We start from the raw sequence: 24,641 nt of genomic DNA, 5'->3' as shown, positions 1-24,641 counted from the left end.
GTAATAGTCACCTGCACACACAGATATCCCCCTAAAATAGCTAAAACTAAAAACAAACTAAAAACTACCGTATTTATTCGTGTATAACGCGCAAAATTTTATACCCAAAAAAAGTTCAAAGTTTGGGTGCGCGTTATACTCGAGGACTTTTTCCCCCCCGCCGCTACCGCCGCCGCACACGCCGCTGCTACCGCCGCCGCACACGCCGCTGCTACCGCCGCCGCCACCGAAGCCACAAACGCCGCTACAACGTTAATCACGCGGCGCGGGGGAACATTAGACAGCTTTCGTTTGAATAGCTGTTTTCCCTGCCGCGCGTAGACACTCCCCCTTGGACGGATCTGTCCAATCGCGAACGAGGGGGAGTGACTATGCGTGGCAGGGAAAACAGCTGTTCAAACGAACGCTGTCTGTAATGTTCCCGCGCGCCGCGTGATTAAAGGTAAGGGGGCACGGCTGGACACATACAGGGGGCACGGCTGGACACATACAGGGGGCACGGCTGGACACATACAGGGGGCACGGCTGGACACATACAGGGGGCACGGCTGGACACATACAGGGGGCACGGCTGGACACATACAGGGGGCACGGCTGGACGCATACAGGGGGCACGGCTGGACGCATACAGGGGGCACGGCTGGACGCATACAGGGGGCATGGCTGGACGCATACAGGGGGCATGGCTGGACACATACAGGGGGCACGGCTGGACACATACAGGGGGCACGGCTGGACACACAGGGGGCACGGCTGGACACATACAGGGGGCACGGCTGGACATACAGGGGGCACGGCTGGACATACAGGGGGCACGGCTGGACATACAGGGGGCACGGCTGGACATACAGGGGGCACGGCTGGACATACAGGGGGCACGGCTGGACATAAATGATTTTTGGCAATTACAATGATTTTATACCGATTTTTAATTGAAAATTAGGGGTGCGCGTTATACACGGGTGCGCGTTATACTCGAATAAATACGGTACTTCCAAAAATATTCAGCTTTGATATTAATGAGTTTTTTGGGTTCATTGAGAACATGGTTGTTGTTCAATAATAAAATTAATCCTCAAAAATACAACTTGCCTAATAATTCTGTACTCCCTGTATATATGTAAAGCACTGCGCATATTGTTGTCACTATATAAATACCTGTAATAAATAAATAAATATTGCAGATTGAGAAAGACTACACCATTAGGTCAGAGCTGCTGATAGAAATCACGGCACCCCGTACAGACTATCGGACAGCCCTCCCCCAGAAAATATTAAAGCTATCTTTCGCTAAAAATACAATAAAATCATTATTAGCAGACACAAATACAACATAACTCACAGAATTTCTGCTAAATCTAAAAGATAAAACGGACTTAATAAAAAAAAAATGAAGATGAGATAAAAAAATATACAGGCTGGGCAGCTGGAGCAGAAAGACTGAGGCAGAGAAATAAAGTTACAGAGATAACAAACTCAGGAGCAGAGCTAACATTGGAGCCAGTGCTGGGGGGGCCCACACATGGAGGGGGAATAGTGAGGGATGACTGTCTCTTTTTTAGCAGATAAAAGCTGGCAGCAGGGAGAAGGGTAGAGACAAGCTTTCAGCTGCTGGAGGAGGAGTTCTGCAATTGTCACCCATCACGAATCCCCCTCCCTGTGTGGGCCCCCCTACAAGAGGACCGGTGGGTGGTCCCCTTACCAGCGGCCCTGCATCAGGTATTCAGGGCACAAAGAGTGAAAGCGCTAATACATTTGTCTCTCAATTGGACAGGTGTAGTAGCTGTCTTGTGCTTTATGTCGACCTGTGTTTTGGTGAATGAAAGTGCACCTCTTCAACTGCAATCATTCACAACAACACAATCTGATAGTTGAACTCTCTGTGCCCTGAATAACTGGCGATAGGTCTGGGTCAAGTCTGTAACAAACTGAATAGATGAGGAGGCCAAACTTCACTGCAAAACTTAGGAGGAGAAATAGACGGGATGTGTGCACTGCCTGTCACACTCCCTCTCCCTCAGTCTAGAACAGGGGGGTCTCAAACTGGTGGCCCTCCAGCTGCTGTGAAACTACAAGTCCCACGAGGCATTGCAAGGCTGACAGTTACAAGCTTGACTTCCTCAGGCAGAGGCATGATGGGACTTGTAGTTCTGCAAAAGCTGGAGGGCCACCAGGTTGAGACCCCTGGTCTAGAACTTCCATTTGTCAGTATTGTAAGATATTGGTGGCAGGGCCAGCTATCTGAAAAATTTCTCCTGGACCCCATGTACAGATCTAAACGTAGACAAGAATCTCCTCTGGTGGTTGACTAACCTTCTTTCCAGATAAGAAGTGAGTTGGGAAAGAGGAGCCATTGCTGGAACTAGTAGCAAAGCAGGTAGACAATATTCTACATGCACTCCCACTAACCACCCATCATGTCTGTCCCCCTTCTCCATGTTCACTAGTATGTCTGTTGAGGTTGATAGTCCAAATATAAATGTAAAGGCATTTATCCAACTGTATCCAGAGCCTCTGGTTTATAGACCAGATACATCCCAAATATAGAGCCATTTATCCAACTGTATCCAGAGCATCTGGTTTATAGACCAGATGTATCCTAAATATAGAGCCATTTATCCAACTGTCCATCCAGAGCCTCTGGTTTATAGACCAGATACATCCTCAATATAGAGCCATTTATCCAACTGTCTATCCAGAGCCTCTGGTTTATAGACCAGATACATCCTCAATATAGAGCCATTTATTCAACTGTCTATCCAGAGCCTCTGGTTTATAGACCAGATACATCCCAAATATAGAGCCATTTATCCAACTGTATCCAGAGCCTCTGGTTTATAGACCAGATACATCCTAAATATAGAGCCATTTATCCAACTGTCTATCCAGAGCCTCTGGTTTATAGACTGAATACATCCTAAATATAGAACCATTTATCCAACTGTCCATCCAGAGCCTCTGGTTTATAGACTGAATACATCCTAAATATAGAACCATTTATCCAACTGTATCCAGAGCCTCTGGTTTATAGACCAGATACATCCTAAATATAGAGCCATTTATCCAACTGTCTATCCAGAGCCTCTGGTTTGTAGATCAGATACATCCTAAATATAGAACCATTTATTCAACTGTCCATCCAGAGCCTCTGGTTTATAGACCAGATACATCCTAAATATAGAACCATTTATCCAACTGTCCATCCAGAGCCTCTGGTTTTTAGACCAGGTACATCCTAAATATAGAGGTATACTAGTGCCATACAGAGCCTCTGGATGGAAAAATTAGACAGAACTCCCCCTTTAATGATATTTCTGTGAAGGTGGAGATCTTAGATACAAAAAGTGATGCCACAACTGGGGAGCAAGTGATGTCAGGCACAGATAGGAAGTGATGTATCTTATGACCAGGAAGTGATGTAGGGGGTCTGAAAAGGAAGTTCCCGGGTGAGAGGTGAGTTAGGAGGAAGTAGAAAGGAGACATTGCTGGAACTGGCAGCAGAGGAGGTAATAAGATCTTATTTTATATTTATACACCCAGTAATCCCCATCATGTCCGTCCTCTTCCTCCATAGTCACTGTGATGTCTTTTAGTTCGCCAACAGATGTTGATATATATACACTAATGCCATTATATATATATAATATAACATTCTATATATACCGTATATATATATATAGCCAGTTTAAAATAACTCTTTACTGGTCTATGAGTTCTAATGACCAGCGAGGGCGCTATATTATCTGGCTACAGAGATCAGAGTCTTGTATGGATGACGTCAGCGAGGATGAAGCATGATCCGAGTCACATGACAGAGGAAATTAATGACCTGTCACAATTAGAGGTGGGCTCAGGTGCGTTGGGGATTAGGATTTCCACCCATCTGGGATTCATCCGGACTGTCCAGGTTTTGAATCATGTGTCCTGGTTTCAGACCATCTGAAACCCGGACACAATATTCGGAATGGGCTGTGACTCGCCAGGTAACCAAGTACCACAACCGCCGAGTGCATTGGCCCCATACACAGGCAGGAGCGGAGACATGGTTTGATCTGCTGCTTCTTATCCCACCTCTACCCCTCTGTCTGCCCATCCACACTCTAATCCCTGGTGTTTTGTGCCTTAGGAAAGGGTGGGCTGTAAATTTGGAGCTCAGCAACCGGCAGATACATTGTGGATGAAAGGTGTCTTAGCCTCCATCCTCGGGGGAGTGAGCTCACCATCCAATGTCTGTGACTAAAGTCCCCCCCTTACTTCTCTCTCCTGCCTCCAAGCAAGTGAGTACACTAAGGTAAGGGGTTCCCTGTGGACTCAGATGTAGGGGGAATGCTGAGAACTCTGATGTAAGTGTGAGCAGACCCCTCCTAACATCAGAGTTCCCCTTTACACCATGTTTTTTTTTTTTATACCAAAGACAGGTAGCAAATACATTTTTGCCTAAATTTATGAAGAAATTCGTTTTTTTTTATATATATTTTTTTTTATAACAGAAAGTAGAAAAGGTATTCAACATTTTCAGTCTTTTTTGTTTATATAATAAAATATATGAATAATATAATAAAAAACAACGTGGTGATCAACTACCACCAAAAGAAAGCTCTTTTTGTGTGAAAAAGAAAAGTGTGATACATTTAATTTGGTTACAGTGTTACATGACCACGCAATTATCAGTTGAAGTAGTGCAGTACTGAATAGCAAAAGACATCCCTGTCATGAAGGGGGGTACAACCTTCCAGAGGTCAAGTGGAATTCTAGCTAAAGCCTAACTAGTCTTAAAAATGTCCCCTCCCCCTTCTTAAACCCATATTAACTATCCTGTGTAAAAAAGATGTACACCAATTTTCAACCCGCTCTGGTATAGTCATGTAATCTGGCTCCCTGTGTCAGCCGCAGGGTGTCTGAAAGGGTTAGGATGGAACGCCTGACATGACATCATTAATATCTATTATTAAAACACAGACCTGACCGGAGAGGTAAGGAGGATTCTGGGAGGTCACATGACATCATTAATATCTATTATTAAAACACAGACCTGACCGGAGAGGTGAGGAGGATTCTGGGAGGTCACATGACATCACTCTTATCTCTATTAATAATACACAGACCTGACTGGAGAGGTGAGGAGGATTCTGGGAGGTGACATGACATCACTATTATCTCTATTAATAAAACACAGACCTGACCGGAGAGGAGGATTCTGGGAGGTCACATGACATCACTCTTATCTCTATTAATAAAACACAGACCTCACCGGAGAGGTGAGGAGGATTCTGGGAGGTCACATGACATCACTCTTATCTCTATTAATAAAACACAGACCTGACTGGAGAGGTGAAGAGGATTCTGGGAGGTCACATGACATTATTGTTGCTCTTTTAATGCAGAGTTTTCCCCTGGAGAAGTTTGGTGACCATGTAACTATTACAGTTCCTCCGCCTCATTTCCTGAAAAGCAATAGAAACAATGAGAAAAAGATTCTAGAATTTACCAAGAAGATCATTGAGTTGCTGACAGGAGAAGTGAGCGGTGCCGGGAATTCTGGGACATTATCCAGTAACAGACAAGGGATGTGTCTGGATGGTGACTGTATCATTGTGTGTGTCAGGTTCCTATAAGGTGTCAGGATGTCACTGTCTATTTCTCCATGGAGGAGTGGGAGTATTTAGAAGGACACAAGGATCTCTACAAGGACGTCATGATGGAGAATCAGCCGCCCCTCACATCACAGGGTAAGAGGAGACTTTATTGTAAAGGAGAGAGCAGTACGGAGGATCCACCTAGATCCCCCCCATCATCTGATAAACACATAGAAACAATGTATTCAGTCAGTGTGTGTGTTTCCTACAGATGGATCCAGTAATGGGAACCCACCAGAGAGATGTCCCTGGCCTCTGTATTCCCGGGATTCCACACAGGAAGGTCACACCATCCCCCACCATCATCAGGTAGGTGGGACTGAGCAAATAGAATTCAAAAATAATTCTAATCTATGACTGGACATTCTTTGTAATCTCTTGTTCATTTTTACAAATATATTCTATCTTTGGGGTTTAGGTTGAAGAACTGAAAGACAGCAAAGCTGAGATTAAAGAGGAATACAAAGAGACGTTGATGAGTGGAGCTCAGCAGTCTATGGTAGAGGGAGGTCCTCTGTGTTCCCGGGATTCCACACAGGAAGATCACACCATCCCTCACCATCATCAGGTAGATGGGAAGAACATAAAAGTGACTGTAGACTGTATGAAATTACACTCTTCTCTTAGCCTATTGGTCTTCACATTTTAAAATTGTATTTTATTTCTGTTAGTACGAACGACAGATGTATGTGAAAGCCGAGCTTAAAGAGGAGGAAGAGGAGATCACTGTGACAACTAAAGAGGAGGAACCTTCTCTAGATATCAGGACAGGTGAGTAATGAATACTAAATACAGAAACTGTTCAAGAATATAGATTAGTGATTGAGGATCTGTAGACCTTCACATTGGGTAATATGATGTCTACAAGGACGTCATGATGGAGAATCAGCCGCCCCTCACATCACCGGGTAAGAGGAGACTTTATTGTAAAGGAGAGAGCAGTACGGAGGCTCCACCTAGATCCCCCATCATCTGATAAACACATAGAAACAATGTATTCAGTCAGTGTGTGTGTTTCCTACAGATGGATCCAGTAATGGGAACCCACCAGAGAGATGTCCCCGTCCTCTGTATTCCCGGGATTCCACACAGGAAGGTCACACCATCCCTCACCATCATCGGGTAGGTGGGACTCTAAGCTATGAGATGACATTCTTCGATGTACTCTGATTTTAATACTTCTACATCTAAAAGTACAACCTGTGCTCCCTCCATCACCCATTAATAGACATTTTCTATTATTGTGGGGTTTAGGGCGAAGAACTGATTAAAATAAAAGTTGAGGTTAAAGACGAAGAAGTTGAGCCATATGTGGGGAATGATCAGCTGCACATGGAAGAGGTCCGGGTGATTATGAGGAGTGAACAGGAAGAAATCTCTCTACCTATCAACACAAGTAAGTGACAGACACTATGGAGGAAACAGGTCACAGTCTCATTTTACTTCTGACTATAAGGTTTGTAGTTTTAAGGTAAATGTTAGAAAATAATGGTGGAGGAAAATGGCAAAGGTTCTGTTGATAGGGGTAGCTTGGCATTTGGCGAACCATACTGAATGGCTGGGTTCCTAACCTAGAGCCCGCTACAGAACCCTCCTACGACCCATACCTGGAACCACGGTGCGCTAGGCCTCGCAATGTAAGTACGGTGGTTCCCCTTTATGCCTTCGGTTTGGATATGGTGAAGTGCACAGTGCTGTGAAGAGCTGGTGGAGGACAAATCGGGGCTTAGTTCTATTACACCCTTATGAACTGAGCAGTTGGTGTTAATATCAACACCACTAAAGATCCTTTTGAAGCACATGCTAGCTATGATCCATTTATACTCTTTCTAAAGGTAGGTTCATAAAGTCAATTAATTCACCAACAGAACAGGAGCACTGAGCAATAAAAGAAATGTGCTGGAATTGTGGTGATATCCACAACACCAAGGCCCCTTTCACAATGGGGCGGGAGGCGCGGTGGCAGTATAGCGCCGCTAAAAATAGCGGCGCTATACCGTCGGATTTGCCGCGGGATTCGGCCGCTAGTGGTGTGGTATTAACCCCTGCTAGTGGCCGATAAAGGGTTAATACCGCCCGCAATGTGCCTCTGCAGAGGCGCATTGCGGGCGGTATTGCCGCGGTTTTCCATTGTTTTAAATGGGAAGGAGCTGTATACACGCCACTCCTCTCACCGCTCCAACCGCTCCTCGGGCTTTCACATTGAGTATGCAGTGCAGGAGTTTTTCAGGCGGTATAGCAGCGCTATTTTTAGCACTGTACCGCCTGAAAAACTCCTCAGTGTGAAAGGGGTCTTAATATCCATAAATAGTTTATACAGAGTTGTCACAGATACTGGTGCACCAGTGTATTCAAGTTTATATACAGTGTGCCATCTCCTTTAACCTTTTGCTGCTAATAATGTATGGCATGAGTCGGCAGCAGGTGGGTTTACACTAAGGGCCAGATTCACGTAGGGAGCGTATATTTCTGAGCGGGCGTAACGTATCCTATTTACGCTACGCCTCCGCAACTTTGACAGGCAAGTGCAGTATTCTCAAAGCAAAGTTGCGCCGGCATAGCGTAAATAGGCCGGCATAAGCCCGCCTAATTCAAATATGGAACATGTGGGCGTTTTTTTTGGCAATGTATTGTGACCCCACGTAAATGACGCTTTTTACGAACGGCGCATGTGCCGTCCGTGAAAGTATCCCAGTGCGCATGCTCCAAATTAACCCGCAAAAAGCCAATGCTTTCGACGTGAACGTAAATGATGCACAGCCCTATTCGCGAACGACTTGAGCAAATGACGTAATCGACGAAAAATTTTACGTCCATACTTAACATTGGCTGCGCCTCATATAGCAGGGGTAACTTTTCCCCAGAAAAAGCCTAACGTAAACGGCGTATCTGTAATGCGACGGCCGGGCATACGTTCGTGAATTGGCGTATCTAGCTGATTTACATATTCTAGGCGTAAATCAGCGTACACGCCCCTAGCGGCCAGCGTAAATATGCAGTTAAGATACGACGACGTAGGCGACTTACGCTGGTCGTATCTTAGAAAAATTCTGGCGTATCTGATTCTTTGAATCAGGCGCCAAGATACGACGCCTCAGACTCAGAGATACGACGGCGTATCTGGAGATACACCGTCGTATCTCCTACGTGAATCTGGGCCAAAGTGTGTATAAACCTGACACGAAAACTGCTGTCAGGTGGAAGCAATTGGATGGCTGTACTGCTTCCACACTACCCCTTCACCACATGCATGCCCATCGAATTTCAATATAATTTCATGTTCTCAGCAAACATGGTAGAGATACTCTCTACACCATATGAAAGGTCCATCTCCATTCCTCAATATAACGTCATGTTCCCAACAAATGAGGAGGAGATACTGTACACCATATGAAAGGTCCATCTCCATTGCTCAATATAACGTCATGTTCCCAACAAATGAGGAGGAGATACTGTACACCATATGAGAGGTCCATCTCCATTCCTCAATATAGCGTCATGTTCCCAACAAATGAGGAGGAGATACTGTACACCACATGAAAGGTCCATCTCTATTCCTTAAAAAAACATATTCTTCCCAACAAATGAGGAGATACTGTACACCATTTTTTTTAGAGAAAAGTATTCATGCTGGAGTCCATATATGATCTACAAATTCTTTATAGTTTAAAATGCAGGCAAATTTAAGAAATCCAATGTAGTAACAAACCACGCATTTTAGCTAATGAAGCCTTAGTCATAGCTATTTAATCTTAAAGATTTTTCAAATCATTTATGGACTCGGTGTGAAGACTTTTCTGATTGATTTTGGAGGGAGAACAGGAGCCCAGCATTTCCATTTATTCCCCTGACGGGGTGGAGGAGCTAAAGCTCCAGTTATTTGTGAACCACTAACATTTTTACCTTTTTTTTTCTGCCCAACAGATGGATGTGATGTGAGGATCTCCTCGGAGAGACATCTTCTAATATCTGCAGATTGTAACACAGAAGATAATATTATCACACAGGATCCTCCAGGAGGAAATCCAAATACACAAAATATACATCACAGACCTTCCTGTCCGGAGACATCAATGGATCCCTCTGATCAGGGGGAATCTTCTCATCAATCACATACTATGATTGCAAATATCCATTTAACATCTCACATTGAGTGTAAGAATCCCTATTCATGTACAGAGTGCGGGAAATCTTTCACTCAGAAAGCAAACCTTGTGCAACATCAGAGAATTCACACGGGTGAGCGTCCTTATTCATGTTTAGAGTGCGGGAAATCTTTCACTCAGAAAGGAAACCTTGTGCAACATCAGAGAATTCACACGGGTGAACGTCCCTATTTGTGTCCAGAATGCGGGAAATCTTTTACCCAGAAAGGAGACCTTGATAAACACCTGAGAATTCACACGGTTTCACGTCCTTATTCATGTTTAGAGTGTGGGAAATCGTTCACTGAGAAACAGGTACTTCTAAGACATCAGAGAATTCACACAGGTGAACGTCCTTATTCCTGTTCAGAGTGCAAAAAATCTTTTACACTGAGAGGAAACCTGGTTGAACACCTGAGAATTCACACAGGTGAACGTCCTTATACATGTTCAGAGTGCGGGAAATCTTTTGCACTAAAAGGAAACCTAGTTGAACACCTGAGAATCCACACGGGTGAGCATCCTTATTCATGTTCAGAATGTGGGAAATCTTTCACACGAAAAGGAAACCTAGTTGAACACCTGAGAATACACATGGAAAAATGAAGCATGAAGGTGAGGAGGGTTGCCAGATAATGTAGTGTGGATGGTGGAGGAGAGCTGTCGGAGAATGTAGTGTGGGTGGTGGCAGAGATTTCTGATGGAATCAAATCCGATGGATTTTTTTTGTCAGATATCCGATGAAGCTGACTTTCATCAGTCTTGCAAACAAACTATCAGACTAAATTCCGACCGTGCCAAAACGCGGTGACATAAAACACTACAACGAGACCAAAAAATGAAGTTCAATGCTTCCGAGCATGCGTCGACTTGATTCTGAGCATGCATGGATTTTTCTCCGATGGAGTTCCACACAGACGATCGGAATTTCCTATTGGTATTTTATCCATAGGAAAAATTTTAATTTTTACACCGATGGAAAAAAGACCGATGGGGCCCACACACGATCGGTTTGTCCGATGAAAACAGTCCATCGGTCTTTTTTCATCGGACAAACCGATCGTGTGTAGGGAGTGTAGAACAGCGTTGCAGTATAAAACCCCAGAAGAGATTGGATCTGAGAAGAGCTGTATATTCTTTCCTAGTACATTCATTCCTGGTGAAAGAGTCCTCCAGCATTAATAATAAAGTAAAGTAAAGTAAAATTATTTTACAGTGATGTCGAATGTGTAAATTTACTATGAAGGTGCATGACCGATATTAAATAAATGAGTCCTGTGTATACTAGTTATCATTTTAAAACATTGTATATGTAAGCACCTTCTGCCCCTGGTTGTTGGCTTTTGAAACCCCAAAAGGAAAGAAGGGGAGAGACAGAGAGAAAGTTTTACCCACATCCCATCCATGCAGCCAATTCTTGGAACAAAAGAGACTATTATATACGACTAGGGAGGGACTTAAGTGCAGATTAGATAGGCTGACTCTGAGTTCCATTGCCACAACACAGTTCCTGTTGGTGAGAAGTTCCATTCCAGGCCGGTTGGACAACAGTTGGAGGATATGTGCACAATTCCACCAGGACTCCTATTGGGTCCTTTACTTGTTTGTACATTGGATGTACTATTATTCATCTCTTATTTCATAAAGCTTGTATTATATCTATACTGGTGTAAATCTATATGCTTATGGTTAATGTTATATCAAAGACTCGGCTCCCATGGACTTCAATGTGGTTCAAATTCGAGATCCAAAGTTCAGTAATATTTTGCCGAACCTGCAATGGCTAACTGTCATGGATATGCAATAAAGTCTGGCAGCTTACCCGTCTCCATGTGTTCATTAGAGGCCTGACCCTCTTTCTGGCTGTCTTTTATCACCTTCCTCCCTGTATGGCTCCACCCCAGGCCATCCCAGGAAGCCTATATTAACCACTGCACTGCTGGTCTGCTTTGCTGTTCAACCTTTGTTTGTAGCTTGTTCCTGTCTGCAGTGTGCTACGTTTACCTTCCTGTGTACCGACCTTGGCTCATCTCTGACTTCTCCTGTTTGCCTGTTTCCCTGACCCTTGGCTTGTTCCTTGATTACCCTTGTCTGCCTGTTCCCCCGACCTCAGCTTACCCATCACTATCGCTTGTCCTGGTTGCTGCTTCCCCTCTCTCCCTGCGGAGCGTGACCTTGGGGACCCCAGGGGTCGCGACCTGGATCGAGCTGTGGCGAATGCCATCCTCACCACCAGAGGCTCTGGTGAACACAAAGCTGGGTCTTAGACTCCGCGCCCTGGGAAATCTTGGGCTCACGCTTCCTCTCTGATCGCAGCAGTCGGCCATAGGGTTCACTACCCTGTGGTGCATCCCTGACCCCAACGGGGTGCACTTGTCACCTGGCCACAGGTGACCTGACACTAACATCCAGGCATGTTCAGCTCACCCATGTATGGTAAAACAAAAGGGTGAAAAACAAAGTGAAATTGATGCACAAATTTATAAAGCACACTCTATATACACTGCTCAAAAAAATGAAAGGAACACTTTTGAATCGGAACTCCTGGGATATTGATCTGGTCAGTTAGGTAGTGGGGGGGGGGGGGGTGTATAGAGAAGGGGTTGTTAATTTCAATTAACAGCAAAGAAGCTTAAACGGATTAACAACAGGTGGACTAGATGGGCAACAATGAGACGACCTCCAAAACAGGAATATTTTTTCAGGTGGAGGTGTCTGACATTTTTTTTTCCCTACTCATCTTTTCTGACTGTTTTTCACTCATTTTTCATTTGGCTAGGGTCAGTGTCACTACTGTTAGCACGAGGCAATACTTGGACCCTATAAAGGTTGCACGAGCAGTCCAACTCCTCCAGGATGGCACATCAATACGTTTCATTGCCAGAAGGTTTAACGTGTATCCCAGCACAGTCTCACAAGAGCATGGAGGAGATTCCAGGAGACAGGCAGTTACTCTAGGAGAGCTGGACAGAGCCGTAGAAGGTCCTTAACTCATCAGCAGGACCGGTATCTTTGTGCAAGGAGGAACAGGATAAGCACTGCCAGAGCCCTACAAAATGACCTCCAGCAGGCCACTGGTGTGAATGTCTCTGACCAAACAATCAGAAACAGACTTCATGGGGGTGGCCTGAGGGCCCGACATCCTCTAGTGTGTTCTGTGCTCACTGCCGGACACTGTGGAGATCGATTGGCATTTTCCATTGAACACCAGAATTGGCAGGTCTGCCACTAGTTCCCCATGCTTTTCACAGATGAGAGCAGGTTCACCCTGAGGATATGTGACAGACGTGAAAGGGTGTGGAGAAGTCAAAGAAGAACTTTATGCTGCCGGTAACATCATTCAGCATGTCCGGTTTGGTGGTGGGTCAGTGATGGTCTGGGGAGGCATATCCATGGAGGGATGCACAGACCTCTACAGGCTACACAATGGCACCCTGACTGCCATTAGGTATCTGGATGAAATCCTTGGACCCATTGTCAGACCCTACGCTGGTGCAGTGGGTCCTGGGTTCCTCCTGGTGCGCGACAATGCCTGGCCTCATGTGGCGAGAGCGTGCAGCCAGTTCCTGGAGGATGAAGAAATTGATACCACTGAATGGCCCCCACGCTCACCTGACCTAAATCCAAAAGAACACCTCTGGGACATTATGTTTTGGTCTATCCGGTGCCGCCAGGTTGCACCTCAGTCTGTTCAGGAGCTCAGTGATGCTCTGGTCCAAATCTGAGAGGAAAAACCCCAGGAAGCCATCCGTTGTCTCATTAGGAGCATGCCCTGATGTTGTCAGGCATGCATGCAAGCACTTGGGGGGCCATACAAACTACTGAGAACCATTTTGAGTTGTTGCAATGAAATGTCAGCAAAATGGACTAGCTTGCTGCATCATTTTTTCACTTTGATTTTCGGGGTGTCTTTTAATTCAGCCCCCTCTGTAGGTGGATAATTTTAATTTCCATCAAATGATGTGCCATCCTTTTATTCCTAAGGCTCCATTCACACCTAGGCGTTTTCACGCCCGACCCCCGCCGCTATTGCAGCCTGCAATACGCTGGAGGGGTGATTTAACATTGTCGGCTATGGAGATGGTTCACATCTCCACGCCGAACGTCGAAACGCCTGAAGCTCAAAACAAGTCCCTGACCCTTTTTTTCAGGCGTCTTCGGCGTTCGGCCATATTACACAATGTGTAATCACCCCTCCAGCGAAAATCGCGGTAAAAAACGCCGCAATTTGTCGCGGCAAATCGCGGTAAAAAACGCCGCAAATCGCCTAGGTGTGAATGCAGCCTAACACATTACCCAGTCCATATCAGTATATGTATCAAGCATGAGATTTTTGCCTGTTGAGATCTGATATGTTTTGAAAGTGTTCCTTTAAAGCGGTGGTTCACCCTAAAAATGACTTTCCCCTATTACACTGCCCCCCCGCATTACAATACGATTATGCCTTTAATTTATGCTGCTGTACATACCTGGGTACAGCTATTCACCCGTGTCCTCCGGGTTGCGAGTCCCGCGGGAGTGGGCGTTCCTAACATGGCGGTGATTGACGTTTTGACTAAAAAATGAGCTCCCCCCGTCGCGTAAGCCGCGTCACGACTGGCGAAAGGAGCCGAACGGCGATGCGCAGGCGCAGTATAGCGCCGACTCGCCGTTCGGCTCCTTCCGCCAATCATGACGCTGCTTACGCGACGGGGGAGCTCGTTTTTTAGTCAAAACGTCAATCACCGCCATGTTAGGAACGCCCACTCCCGCGGGACTCGCAACCCGGAGGACACGAGTGAATAGCTGTACCCAGGTATGTACAGCAGCAAAAAAAAAATTAAAGGCATAATCGTATTGTAATGCGGGGGGGCAGTGTAATAGTGGAAAGTCGTTTTTAGGGTAAACCACTGCTTTAATTGTTTTGAGCAGTGTATATAGAAATAATATATTTAAAGGCATTTGCATTTTTGCATATTCAGACAGCAGAGGGTAGCAGATCCTTACTTCATCATCTCTGATTTATGACATTATCATCATTGGCAGACATACCATTTGGGGGCTATATCATACGATATAACTTTTGCGCAAACCAATCAAAAAAACACTTGTTGCAATTTTTTTTCCAAAAATATGTAGAAGAATACGTATCGCCCTAAACTGAGCAATATATATATATTTGGGGATATTTATTATAGCAAAAAGTAAAACATATTGCTTTTTTTTTTCAGAATTGTCACTGTATTTTTGTTTATAGCGCAAAAAAAAAAAAAAGGGGGAGGTGATCAAATACCACCAAAAGAAAGTTCTATTTGTGGGGAAAAAAAGGATGTCAATTTTGTTTGGGAGCCACGTCGCACGACCGTGCAATTGTAAGTTAAAGCGACGCAGTGCCGAATCACAAAAAATGCTCTGGTCTTTGGCCAGCAAAATGATCCGGGGCTGAAGTGGTGAAAGTAACGCAGTGCCGTATCTCAAAAAATGGCCTGGTAATGATGCATGAAGGGTTGGGGGTAAATCATCTGGTGGTCAAAAACATTGCCATGTTAAAGCATAGAATATTGTCGTGTTAGCTGGTGTCTCCAAAGATAAAGTCGGGGAGACACTACAACTTTAAGAAAGAGGAAAGGGAGAGCAGGATGATGGAGGGACGTGAACTGACTACACTATCATAGACCAGCAGCCATGATTAGTGTGGTTAGTTTACACAGCAGAACACAGGAATGAGCAGGATCAATATTGTATTGTACAACATGGAAAGGGATAAATGACAAAAACACTATTATGTATATCATTCCTTAAAGGGACAGGAACATTTTTTTTTGGGGGGGGGCACTTTGGAGTGACACAGAGCAACCACATATCCAGAGTCCTTGCACCCCCACCTCAAAGATGTCCTATATAAAGCCTCTGCCTCACTATATAGCAATTACAAGGTTTGCTTTAATCTCAGTAGCATTGGAGGACACAATACTCACACTGGCCCAGATTCAGTAAGCACTTGCGCCTGCGTAACCATAGTTACGCAGCGCAATTGCTGACTTGCGCCGGCGTAACGAGTTCTCCTGATTCAGAGAACTCGTTACGCCGACTGCAGCCTAAAATCTGCGTCGCATAAGGCTCTTATGCCACGCAGATTTTAGGCTGCATTCTTGCGTTGACCGCTAGGGGGCGCTCCCATTGTGGTCAGCGTATAGTATGCAAATTGCATACTTACGCCGATTCACAATGTTGCGCGTGCCCTGCGTACGCAAGTTACGGAGTTTCCGTACGGCGTCTTTAGCGTAAGGTTGCCCCTTCTAATAGTAGGGGCAGCCAATGCTAAAGTATACCCTTCGTTCCCGCGTCGTGAAATTTGAATTTCACGCCGTTTGCGTAAGTGATACGTGAATGGCGCTGGACGCCATTCACGTTCACTTTGAAGCAAATTACCTCCTTGCGTCGTCATTTGCCGCAATGCACGTCGGGAAAGTTTCCCGACGGCGCATGCGCTTTACGATCGGCGCGGGAACGCGCCTAATTTAAATGATTCCTGCCCCCGGCGGGATCATTTACATTGCGCGCGCTTACGCCGGGCAATTTTGCCGGCGCGCCCTCGCAATTTACGGAGCTACTGCTCCGTGAATCGAGGGCAGCGCAAAATATTTGCGGGGGCGCAGGGCAAAATCGTTGCCCTGCGCCTCCGCAAATAGAGCGCAGATCTCTTGGATTCCGGGCCATTGATCATTATCTATTGATCTCTCCTCTACTAAGTGGAACAAAGTGGTGTCACACATAGGCAGGAAGTCACACAGACAGGATCAGGTGTCACACACACACAGGCAGGCGTTCCATCAGATATGGTGACCCGTTAGAATTGGTAACGGAAGTGACGTTTCGTCACCGCCATCTTGCTACACCTGACACTCTACCATAGTAAGGATACACTGAGAAGGAGGTAAGCGGACATCTTGTTACACTTTTTTTAAACAGTAGACTGAGTTGATATAGTGAAAAACAGTACTTAAAGGGGTGGTTCACCCTAAAAACTACTTTTTTTTATTAGACTGGCCCCCCCCCCACATTACAATACGATTAAGGCTATTATTTTTTTTTTATGCTGTACATACCTTTGTACAGCATATTCACCCGTTGCTTCGGGGTTGCGAGTCCCGCGGGAGTGGGCGTTCCTAACATGTCTGTGATTAACATTTTGACCAAAAACGAGCTCCCCTCGTCGCGTAAGCCGCGTCACGATTGGTGAAAGGAGCCGAACGGCTATGCGCATGCGCAGTATAGCGCCGACTCGCCGTTCGGCTCCTTTCGCAAACCGTGACGCGGCTTACGCGATGGGGGGGGAGCTCGTTTTTGGTCAAAATGTCAATCACAGACATGTTAGGAACGCCCACTCCCGCGGGACTCGCAACCCCGAAGCAACGGCTGAATATGCTGTACAAAGGTATGTACAGCATCAAAAAAAAAAATAATAGCCTTAATCGTATTGTAATGTGGGGGGCCAGTCTAATAAAAAAAAAAGTAGTTTTTAGGGTGAACCACCCCTTTAAATCTCCATCTGACCGTTTACATGTTGATTTTTTTTTTTTAAAGTGTAAAATGCAAAACTAAGATGGGTGTAACAAGATGTCCGCTTGCCCCCTTCTCAGTGTATCTTTACTGTGGAGAAGCGCGGGGTGTAGCAAGATGGCGGCGACAAAGCATCACTTCAGTTACCACTTCTGAGGGGTCGCCTAATCTTTATGTACAGACATGAAGTGGCACCACATGCAGTCAGAAACTAGAAAAAATACATGTCCATCCTCTTCCTCCATAGTCACTGTGACGTCTTATCTTCAACACATACTACATATACATATAGAGAGATATATAAATGTAACTCTGATATTATTTTACCTTTACCACATTTTCTGTGACAGAAAATAGAATCCATCCCACCTTCACTTCACCAATGTAAAACAACATGGAGAATTCAGTCATAGAAGAGCTGAGGAGAGCCAGACACCTCACAGCTGTTACCTCAGAGTTCCCGCTTCTCACCTCCTGCATGCCATTGGCTGCACTCCCTCCACATCAACCAATCACAGAGATGTCTCACAGTCACTGGGCGGATTCTGCTTTCCAGGGAAACTCACCTCGGATCTGTGCACTGTGACTGGCTGCACTAAGTCCACAATAACCAATCACAGTGTGGGATCAGAGTTACCACAGAGACTTGCCTCCAACCCGACCACAGTCACACACCATTATTATTATTATACATTTCTATAGCTCTGACCATAGGTGTGCGCAGCCTATGGCATTAGGGTGTGCACCCCAAACAGAAGCTCAAACACACGTGTGTATATATATATCACATAAACCAAACACACAGAGCTCTCTGTACATAAGAATAGCGATCTGGCTCTTTCTTGTCCCTGAAGAGCAGGGAGAAAAAACAGCCAGATTAGTAAGTACAAGCAGCACACTTTTTCACATTGTTAGACAAACAGTTAACCCCTTGATGTTAACCCTTTTCTAGCCAGTGTCATTATTACAGTGTACAGTGTCACAATCTGACACTGATGTCACTAGAACAGTGATAATACAGTGTCAGTTTGTGACCCTGCCAGCCAGTGTCAGTTAGTATCAGATTGCCCGCAGAGGGGCACAGTGTCCCCTGACATCAGAGCACGGCACAGTGCCCCCTGACATCACACATTGCACAGTGCCCCCTGACATCACACATTGCACAGTGCCCCCTGACATCACACATTGCACAGTGCCCCCTGACATCACACATTTCACAGTGCCCCCTGACATCACACATTGCACAGTGCCCCCTGACATCACACATTTCACAGTGCCCCCTGACATCACACATTTCACAGTGCCCCCTGACATCACACATTTCACAGTGCCCCCTGACATCACACATTGCACAGTGCCCCCTGACATCACACGTTGCACAGTGCCCCCTGACATCACACGTTGCACAGTGCCCCCTGACATCACACGTTGCACAGTGCCCCCTGACATCACACGTTGCACAGTGCCCCCTGACATCACACGTTGCACAGTGCCCCCTGACATCACCCGTTGCACAGTGCCCCCTGACATCACACATTGCACAGTGCCCCCTGACATCACACATTGCCCCCTGACATCACACATTGCACAGTGCCCCCTGACATCCCCCATTGCACAGTGCCCCCTGACATCCCCCATTTCACAGTGCCCCCTGACATCCCCCATTTCACAGTGCCCCCTGACATCCCCCATTTCACAGTGCCCCCTGACATCACACATTGCACAGTGCCCCCTGACATCACACATTGCACAGTGCCCCCTGACATCACACATTTCACAGTGCCCCCTGACATCACACATTGCACAGTGCCCTCTGACATCACACATTGCACAGTGCCCCCTGACATCACACATTGCACAGTGCCCCCTGACATCACACATTGCACAGTGCCCCCTGACATCACACATTGCACAGTGCCCCCTGACATCACACATTTCACAGTGCCCCCTGACATCACACATTGCCCCCTGACATCGCACAGTGCCCCCTGACATCGCACAGTGCCCCCTGACATGCACAGTGCCCCCTGACATCGCACAGTGCCCTATGACATCGCACAGTGCCCCCTGACATGCGCAGTGCCCCCTGACCTCACAGTTATGTCACCCCTAAGTGCTAGCCAAGACAAGAAATCAGCCTGAACAAGAAATAAACTTGGCAGCTCCTGGAGGGAGGGATATGAGGGACTGCTTACTCACCAGAGGCTGGTATTTGTAGGATCACACGGTGGGCGGTGGAATCAGTGTAGCAGCCCCCACGGATCTTCCAACTGCTGTACCTAAACTCTCCCGCCCACCCACCGGTCTCATTTCTTAGACACAGGCTGCACAGAAGGAGCAGTCAGTGTGGGCGGGGCAGACACAGGGAGGAGCCAGAGAGGTTAGACACTTTCTCCTCTGTTCAGGCTGTGTGAGGGTGGGTGGGGAAGGTGGGATTTCTGCTGACAAGAGCACTGTAGATGAAGTGCAATCTACCCTCCTAGATTCGCCCATGCTCCTCACTAGATGCTGCTTAGCTTACCTCCTACCCTATGGCAGCACTGCAGAAGAAATACTGGAGGGCAGGCGGAGTGCAGCTGTATCACTCCGCCGCCCACAGTAAGAGATCACTTGCCGGAACTACAGATGGAGCATCGGGAAATGCGGCCAGCTGTCAGCTTACTCCGCTGCAGCAGTTCTCATAAAAGGAGTCTAGGGGGCATACATACCAATCAAAACTGTCTCGCTGGCAGCACTGTCACTGCCAGTGAGTGCCCATTAGCAAACCCAGCATTTTCCCTAGAAAAAAGCCCTGGCGGGCACAGGGGGGATTAGGGTGTGCCCAGGCACACCCGGCACACCCCATGTGCACGCCTATGGGCCTCTGACATATACCGCAGTGCTGTACAGAGATCACTGAGCCAGTCACATCAGTCTCTGTACCAGAGGAGCTTACACTCTAATGTCCCCTCCCCCACAGTCACACGCTATTATTATACATGTATATATCATGGAGAGATGTCTCTTAGCAGGTGGTGGAGGCAACTGGAAAAAAATGTCTGTTTGATGGACATGGGGGTGTGAGGTGGACAGTGGCGGCTGGTGCTCAAAATTTTTAGGGGGGGGGCGAAAACAAATGAAAAAAAAAAAAGACAATTGCAGCCTCACTGTGCCCATCAAAGGCAGCCACTGTGCCCATCAAATGCAGCCACTGTGCCATGCCATCAATTGTCGCCACTGTGCCATCAATTGTCACCACTGTGCCATGCCAAACGCAGCCACTGTGCCATGCCATCAATTGTCCCCACTGTGCCCACATCAATTGTGCCCACATCAATTGTCGCCACTGTGCCCACATCAATTGTCGCCACTGTGCCCACATCAATTGTCCCCACTGTGCCCACATCAATTGTCCCCCACTGTGCCCACATCAATTGTCCCCCACTGTGCCCACATCAATTGTCCCCCACTGTGCCCACATCAATTGTCCCCCACTGTGCCCACATCAATTGTCACCACTGTGCCCACATCAATTGTCCCCCACTGTGCCCACATCAATTGTCCCCACATTAATTGTCCCCACTGTGCCCAAATCAATTGTCCCCCACTGTGCCCACATCAATTGTCCCCACTGTGCCCTTTAAAATGCTGCCAGTCAGATTGCCCGTCCCACCCCCGCCCGGCACTTACCTTTCTGGGGTTCGCCATCCTCCTTCCACGGTCCCTCGATGTCTTCTGCCGCCCTCGATGACGCTTGAGCCAATCAGGTTACTGATAACCAGAATCAGTGAACCTGATTGGCTGAGACGGACGTCAGTCTTATCCAAGGGACGTAGCCCACTATCTTCCAAGGATAAGACATCCGGGAGCTGAAGGGCTGTACTGAGAAAGCCGCTGGCTCTGATAGGCACTTCCGTACAGCCAACCAGCTGTCCTTATTCAGATAATCGGCGCCCAATGTCCGGTTATCTGAATAGGCTGGCCACAATAACATACACTTATGCAATGCATGAGTGTATGTTATTTGCGCGGCGCTGCAAAACACATTTTTAAAAGCCTTAAAGGCCCGTTTTTTTTTTATGACTACAGGAAAAGGGGGGGGGGGGGGGGGCGTCGCCTATGGACCGCCACTGGAGGCGGATGTGAAGGGATTTTTGTTGGTGGGGGGGGAATAGGGTTGCCACCTGTCCAGAATTCACCCGAACGGTTCAGGTTTGGAATCATGTGTCCGGGTTTCAGACTGCCTGAGACCCAGACACATTATTTAGACTGGAATAGCAGGGTTGCTGACTGCAATTGTCTAAGCTGAGAGTGTCTGTTATACTCTCTTTCGTGCTGCCCAAAGCCAGCACCAACAATCCCCCTGCCAAACACACACACACACACACACACAGACAGCAGAGGAGAGAGGGCTCGATCTGCAAGTCTTCCTCCCGCCCCCCTCTGTGTCTGGAAATTTGAAGTCCAGCAGCCTCAGATACATCTGCATGAGAGGTGCTGACTGCCAAGGGGTGAGTGAACTCACCATCCATCCCTGTCTGTGACTGAAGTCTCCCCCCTTCTCTCTCCTGCCTCGGAGTAAGTACAGTAAGTACAGTAAGGTAAATCAGGGTTCTCAGAGAACCCCTTACATCAGAGTTCCCTTTTACACCAGAGGCCACAGTGTTCCCCCTTACATCAGAGTCCTCTCCGCGCATCAGAGTTCTCCCCTTAAAGCGGTTGTATACCCTTTTTTTAAACTTTTACCTACAGGTAAGCCTATAATAAGGCTTACCTGTAGGTATAGAGAATATGTCCTAAACCTCTACGGTTTAGGAGATATTCCCCTCGCAATGCGGCGCTGATTGCAGCGGCACTCCAGCCAATCACAGCGCTGGAGCGGCGATACTCGGAAGACACGCCAAGTCAAGATGACATCTTGCTCGGCGTGGACCAGGTAAGTTCTCTTCTCCTCGTTCCGAGGTAAGTATTTCATAATGAGCTAGTATGTGGTGTATACTAGCTTATTATGTCTTTTGTCTTGCAGGTGTAAAAAAAAAAAAAAAAGTGCATATGCGGGTATACAACCACTTTAAATCAGGGTTCTCAGAGCATCCCATATGTTAGAGTCCCTAGAGTTTTCCCTTACATCAAAGTCTGCAGAGTCCCCTGTACAGTTAAAGGGAACTCTGTGGACTCTGATGTAAAGGGGGACTCTTGTATTTAACTTCATATAAATATTAAAGGAGTTCTCCAAGCTAAAACTTTTAACCCCCGCTGTGCCCGGGCTGTAAAACTATACAAAATAAACTTTCACTTACCTGCCTACCATCCCCCGTTGTTCCGATATCGCCGTCCCGTTCTCTTCCACTTCCTGCGGGTCGGTGACTCACAGTGCGCTCAGCCTATCAGCGGCCGCGACGGGACATTGCTGCGGCCGCTGATAGGCTGAGCGCACTGTGAGTCACCGACCCGCAGGAAGTGGAACAGACCGGGACCGGAGAACGGGACGGCGATATCGGAACAACGGGGGATCGTAGGCAGGTAAGTGAAAGTTTATTTTGTATAGTTTTACAGCCCGGGCACAGCGGGGGTTAAAAGTTTTAGCTTGGAGAACTCCTTTAATGTAATTTAACCACTTAAGGACCGCCTCCTGCACATTTACATCAGCAGAATGGCACGGCTGGGAACATGCACGTACAGGTACATGCTGTGCCATACCTCCCAACTGTCCCTGATTTCGAGGGACTGTCCCTGATTTGGAGCAATGTCCTTCTGTCCCTCATTCTCCTCATTTGTCCCTCATTTTGGTCTGATCTATACAGATGTATATAAAATGCACTTTTTATCTATCAAAAAGTGTTTCCCAGCGCTAAACCTTTCATCTGATTTCTAAATTGCTGCATTTGCAAATTCCAAAAGCCAATATAAAGAAATAGTAGTGGTAAAAAAAGCACTTATGGGTTTAACCAATCTTATTTTTTTTGTACAGTTCTTCTTAAAGGGGGTGTGGCAAGGGGGTGTGTCCTATGCCTACATACTTTTGCTGATAGGTGTCCCTCATTCCCATCTCAGAAAGTTGGGAGGTATGGCTGTGCTATTGTCCAGCCGTGGGTCGCGGGCGTAAAGTTTCTACTACAAAAAAATGTTTGCTGTGCGCCGCTAAAGTTTCGGGTTTGACTTGTAGAAAAGGTGGCAACCCTAGGGGGGAAGGGGGTCATTTGGGAAGGGATGTCATTCAGTTGTGGTGTCTGCGTGGCAGTCAGGGAGGAATTTGGGGATGTGGGGGAGGGGGATGTAAAGTGCATAGGGAATAGTATATGGGAACGGGGGGGGGGGGGGTGTATCCTCAGAGGCAATAACTGTGGCGGGTTGCAACACTTTTTGTAGCTGCTGACTTTTAATAAACTTAAAGTGGTTGTAAACCCACTATTTGGACTTTTACCTACAGGTAAGCCTACAACATGGCTTACCATGGCTTAAATCTCCCGCGCGCACGCGCGGGAGTGACGTCATCGCCGCTCCAGCCAATCACAGCGCTGGAGCGGCGATACCCGGAAGACACGCCGGAGCAAGATGACATCCTGCTCGGCGTGGACCAGGTAAGTGGTACACACCTCGTTCCGAGGTAAGTATTTCATAATAGGCTAGTATGCGGTGCATACTAGCCTATTATGCCTTTTGCATTGCAGGTTTGGGGGAAAAAAAAAAAAGTTTATGCGGTTTACAACCGCTTTAAAAAAATGCTGGAACACCCCTTTAAGCATTGATCTCACGTGAAGCCCACAGACAGGAAGTGATGTAAAGTACAGAAAAGAAGTTCCGGGTGAGAGGTGAGTTGGGAGGAAGTAGAGAGGAGACATTACTGGAACTGGCAGCAGAGGAGGTAATAAATATATTATTATAATGGAAAATTTAAAACGTACCTTTCCGTAATTTTCCTTTCCTGGTGCCTATCCATGGCAGCATACGCATGGTTGGTTGCTCCACCACCGGCTAACCCACAGGACAATTATATCTCTATAAAAGAGAGCAACCCCCCCGCCCACATTCTCGTAACTAGACTCAATTCAGCTACAAGAATAAGAACGGGGGGGGGATATGCTGCCGCGGATAGGCACCAGAAAAGGGAAATTACAGACAGGTATGTTTTCCATTTTCCTGGTGTCGTCATGGTAGCATATACATGTAAATAACTCGCTACTAGGGAGGGAAGGCTGAGGAAAACTGAATTTTTAATGGACTATTACGAAACAGAAAATTGTGAGGTCTTCTTCCCAAAATCCAGGGAGGTGAGACTAGCTGGATCTAGGCTGTAGTGAGCCATACATGTGGAAAACGAGGAATAGCTTGCTGCTTT

The 24,641-nt window shown here is 46.6% G+C and overlaps 2 protein-coding genes across 2 annotated transcripts in view; one reads left to right on the top strand and one right to left on the bottom strand.

Annotated features, from left to right (window-relative positions):
- Positions 1-10,491, top strand: part of LOC120909796 (zinc finger protein Xfin-like) — a 49,524-nt gene extending 39,033 nt beyond the window's left edge. Inside the window, exons 14-19 of the mRNA XM_040321527.1 lie at positions 5,385-5,519; positions 6,055-6,135; positions 6,308-6,364; positions 6,726-6,758; positions 6,891-7,032; positions 9,561-10,491. Of these exons, the coding sequence (XP_040177461.1) occupies positions 5,385-5,519; positions 6,055-6,135; positions 6,308-6,364; positions 6,726-6,758; positions 6,891-7,032; positions 9,561-10,387 (1,275 nt within the window). The 3' untranslated portion in view covers positions 10,388-10,491. The remainder of the gene's footprint in view (positions 1-5,384; positions 5,520-6,054; positions 6,136-6,307; positions 6,365-6,725; positions 6,759-6,890; positions 7,033-9,560) is intronic.
- LOC120910546 (zinc finger protein 850-like) overlaps positions 1-24,641 on the bottom strand; it is a 1,103,195-nt gene that overhangs the window by 622,436 nt on the left and 456,118 nt on the right.

Source organism: Rana temporaria, chromosome 8, assembly GCF_905171775.1.
Source record: "Rana temporaria chromosome 8, aRanTem1.1, whole genome shotgun sequence".
In the NCBI taxonomy this organism is placed as follows: domain Eukaryota; kingdom Metazoa; phylum Chordata; class Amphibia; order Anura; family Ranidae; genus Rana; species Rana temporaria.
Note: the sequence above shows the minus strand (reverse complement) of the source record. Positions and strands in the feature narration are given on the sequence as shown.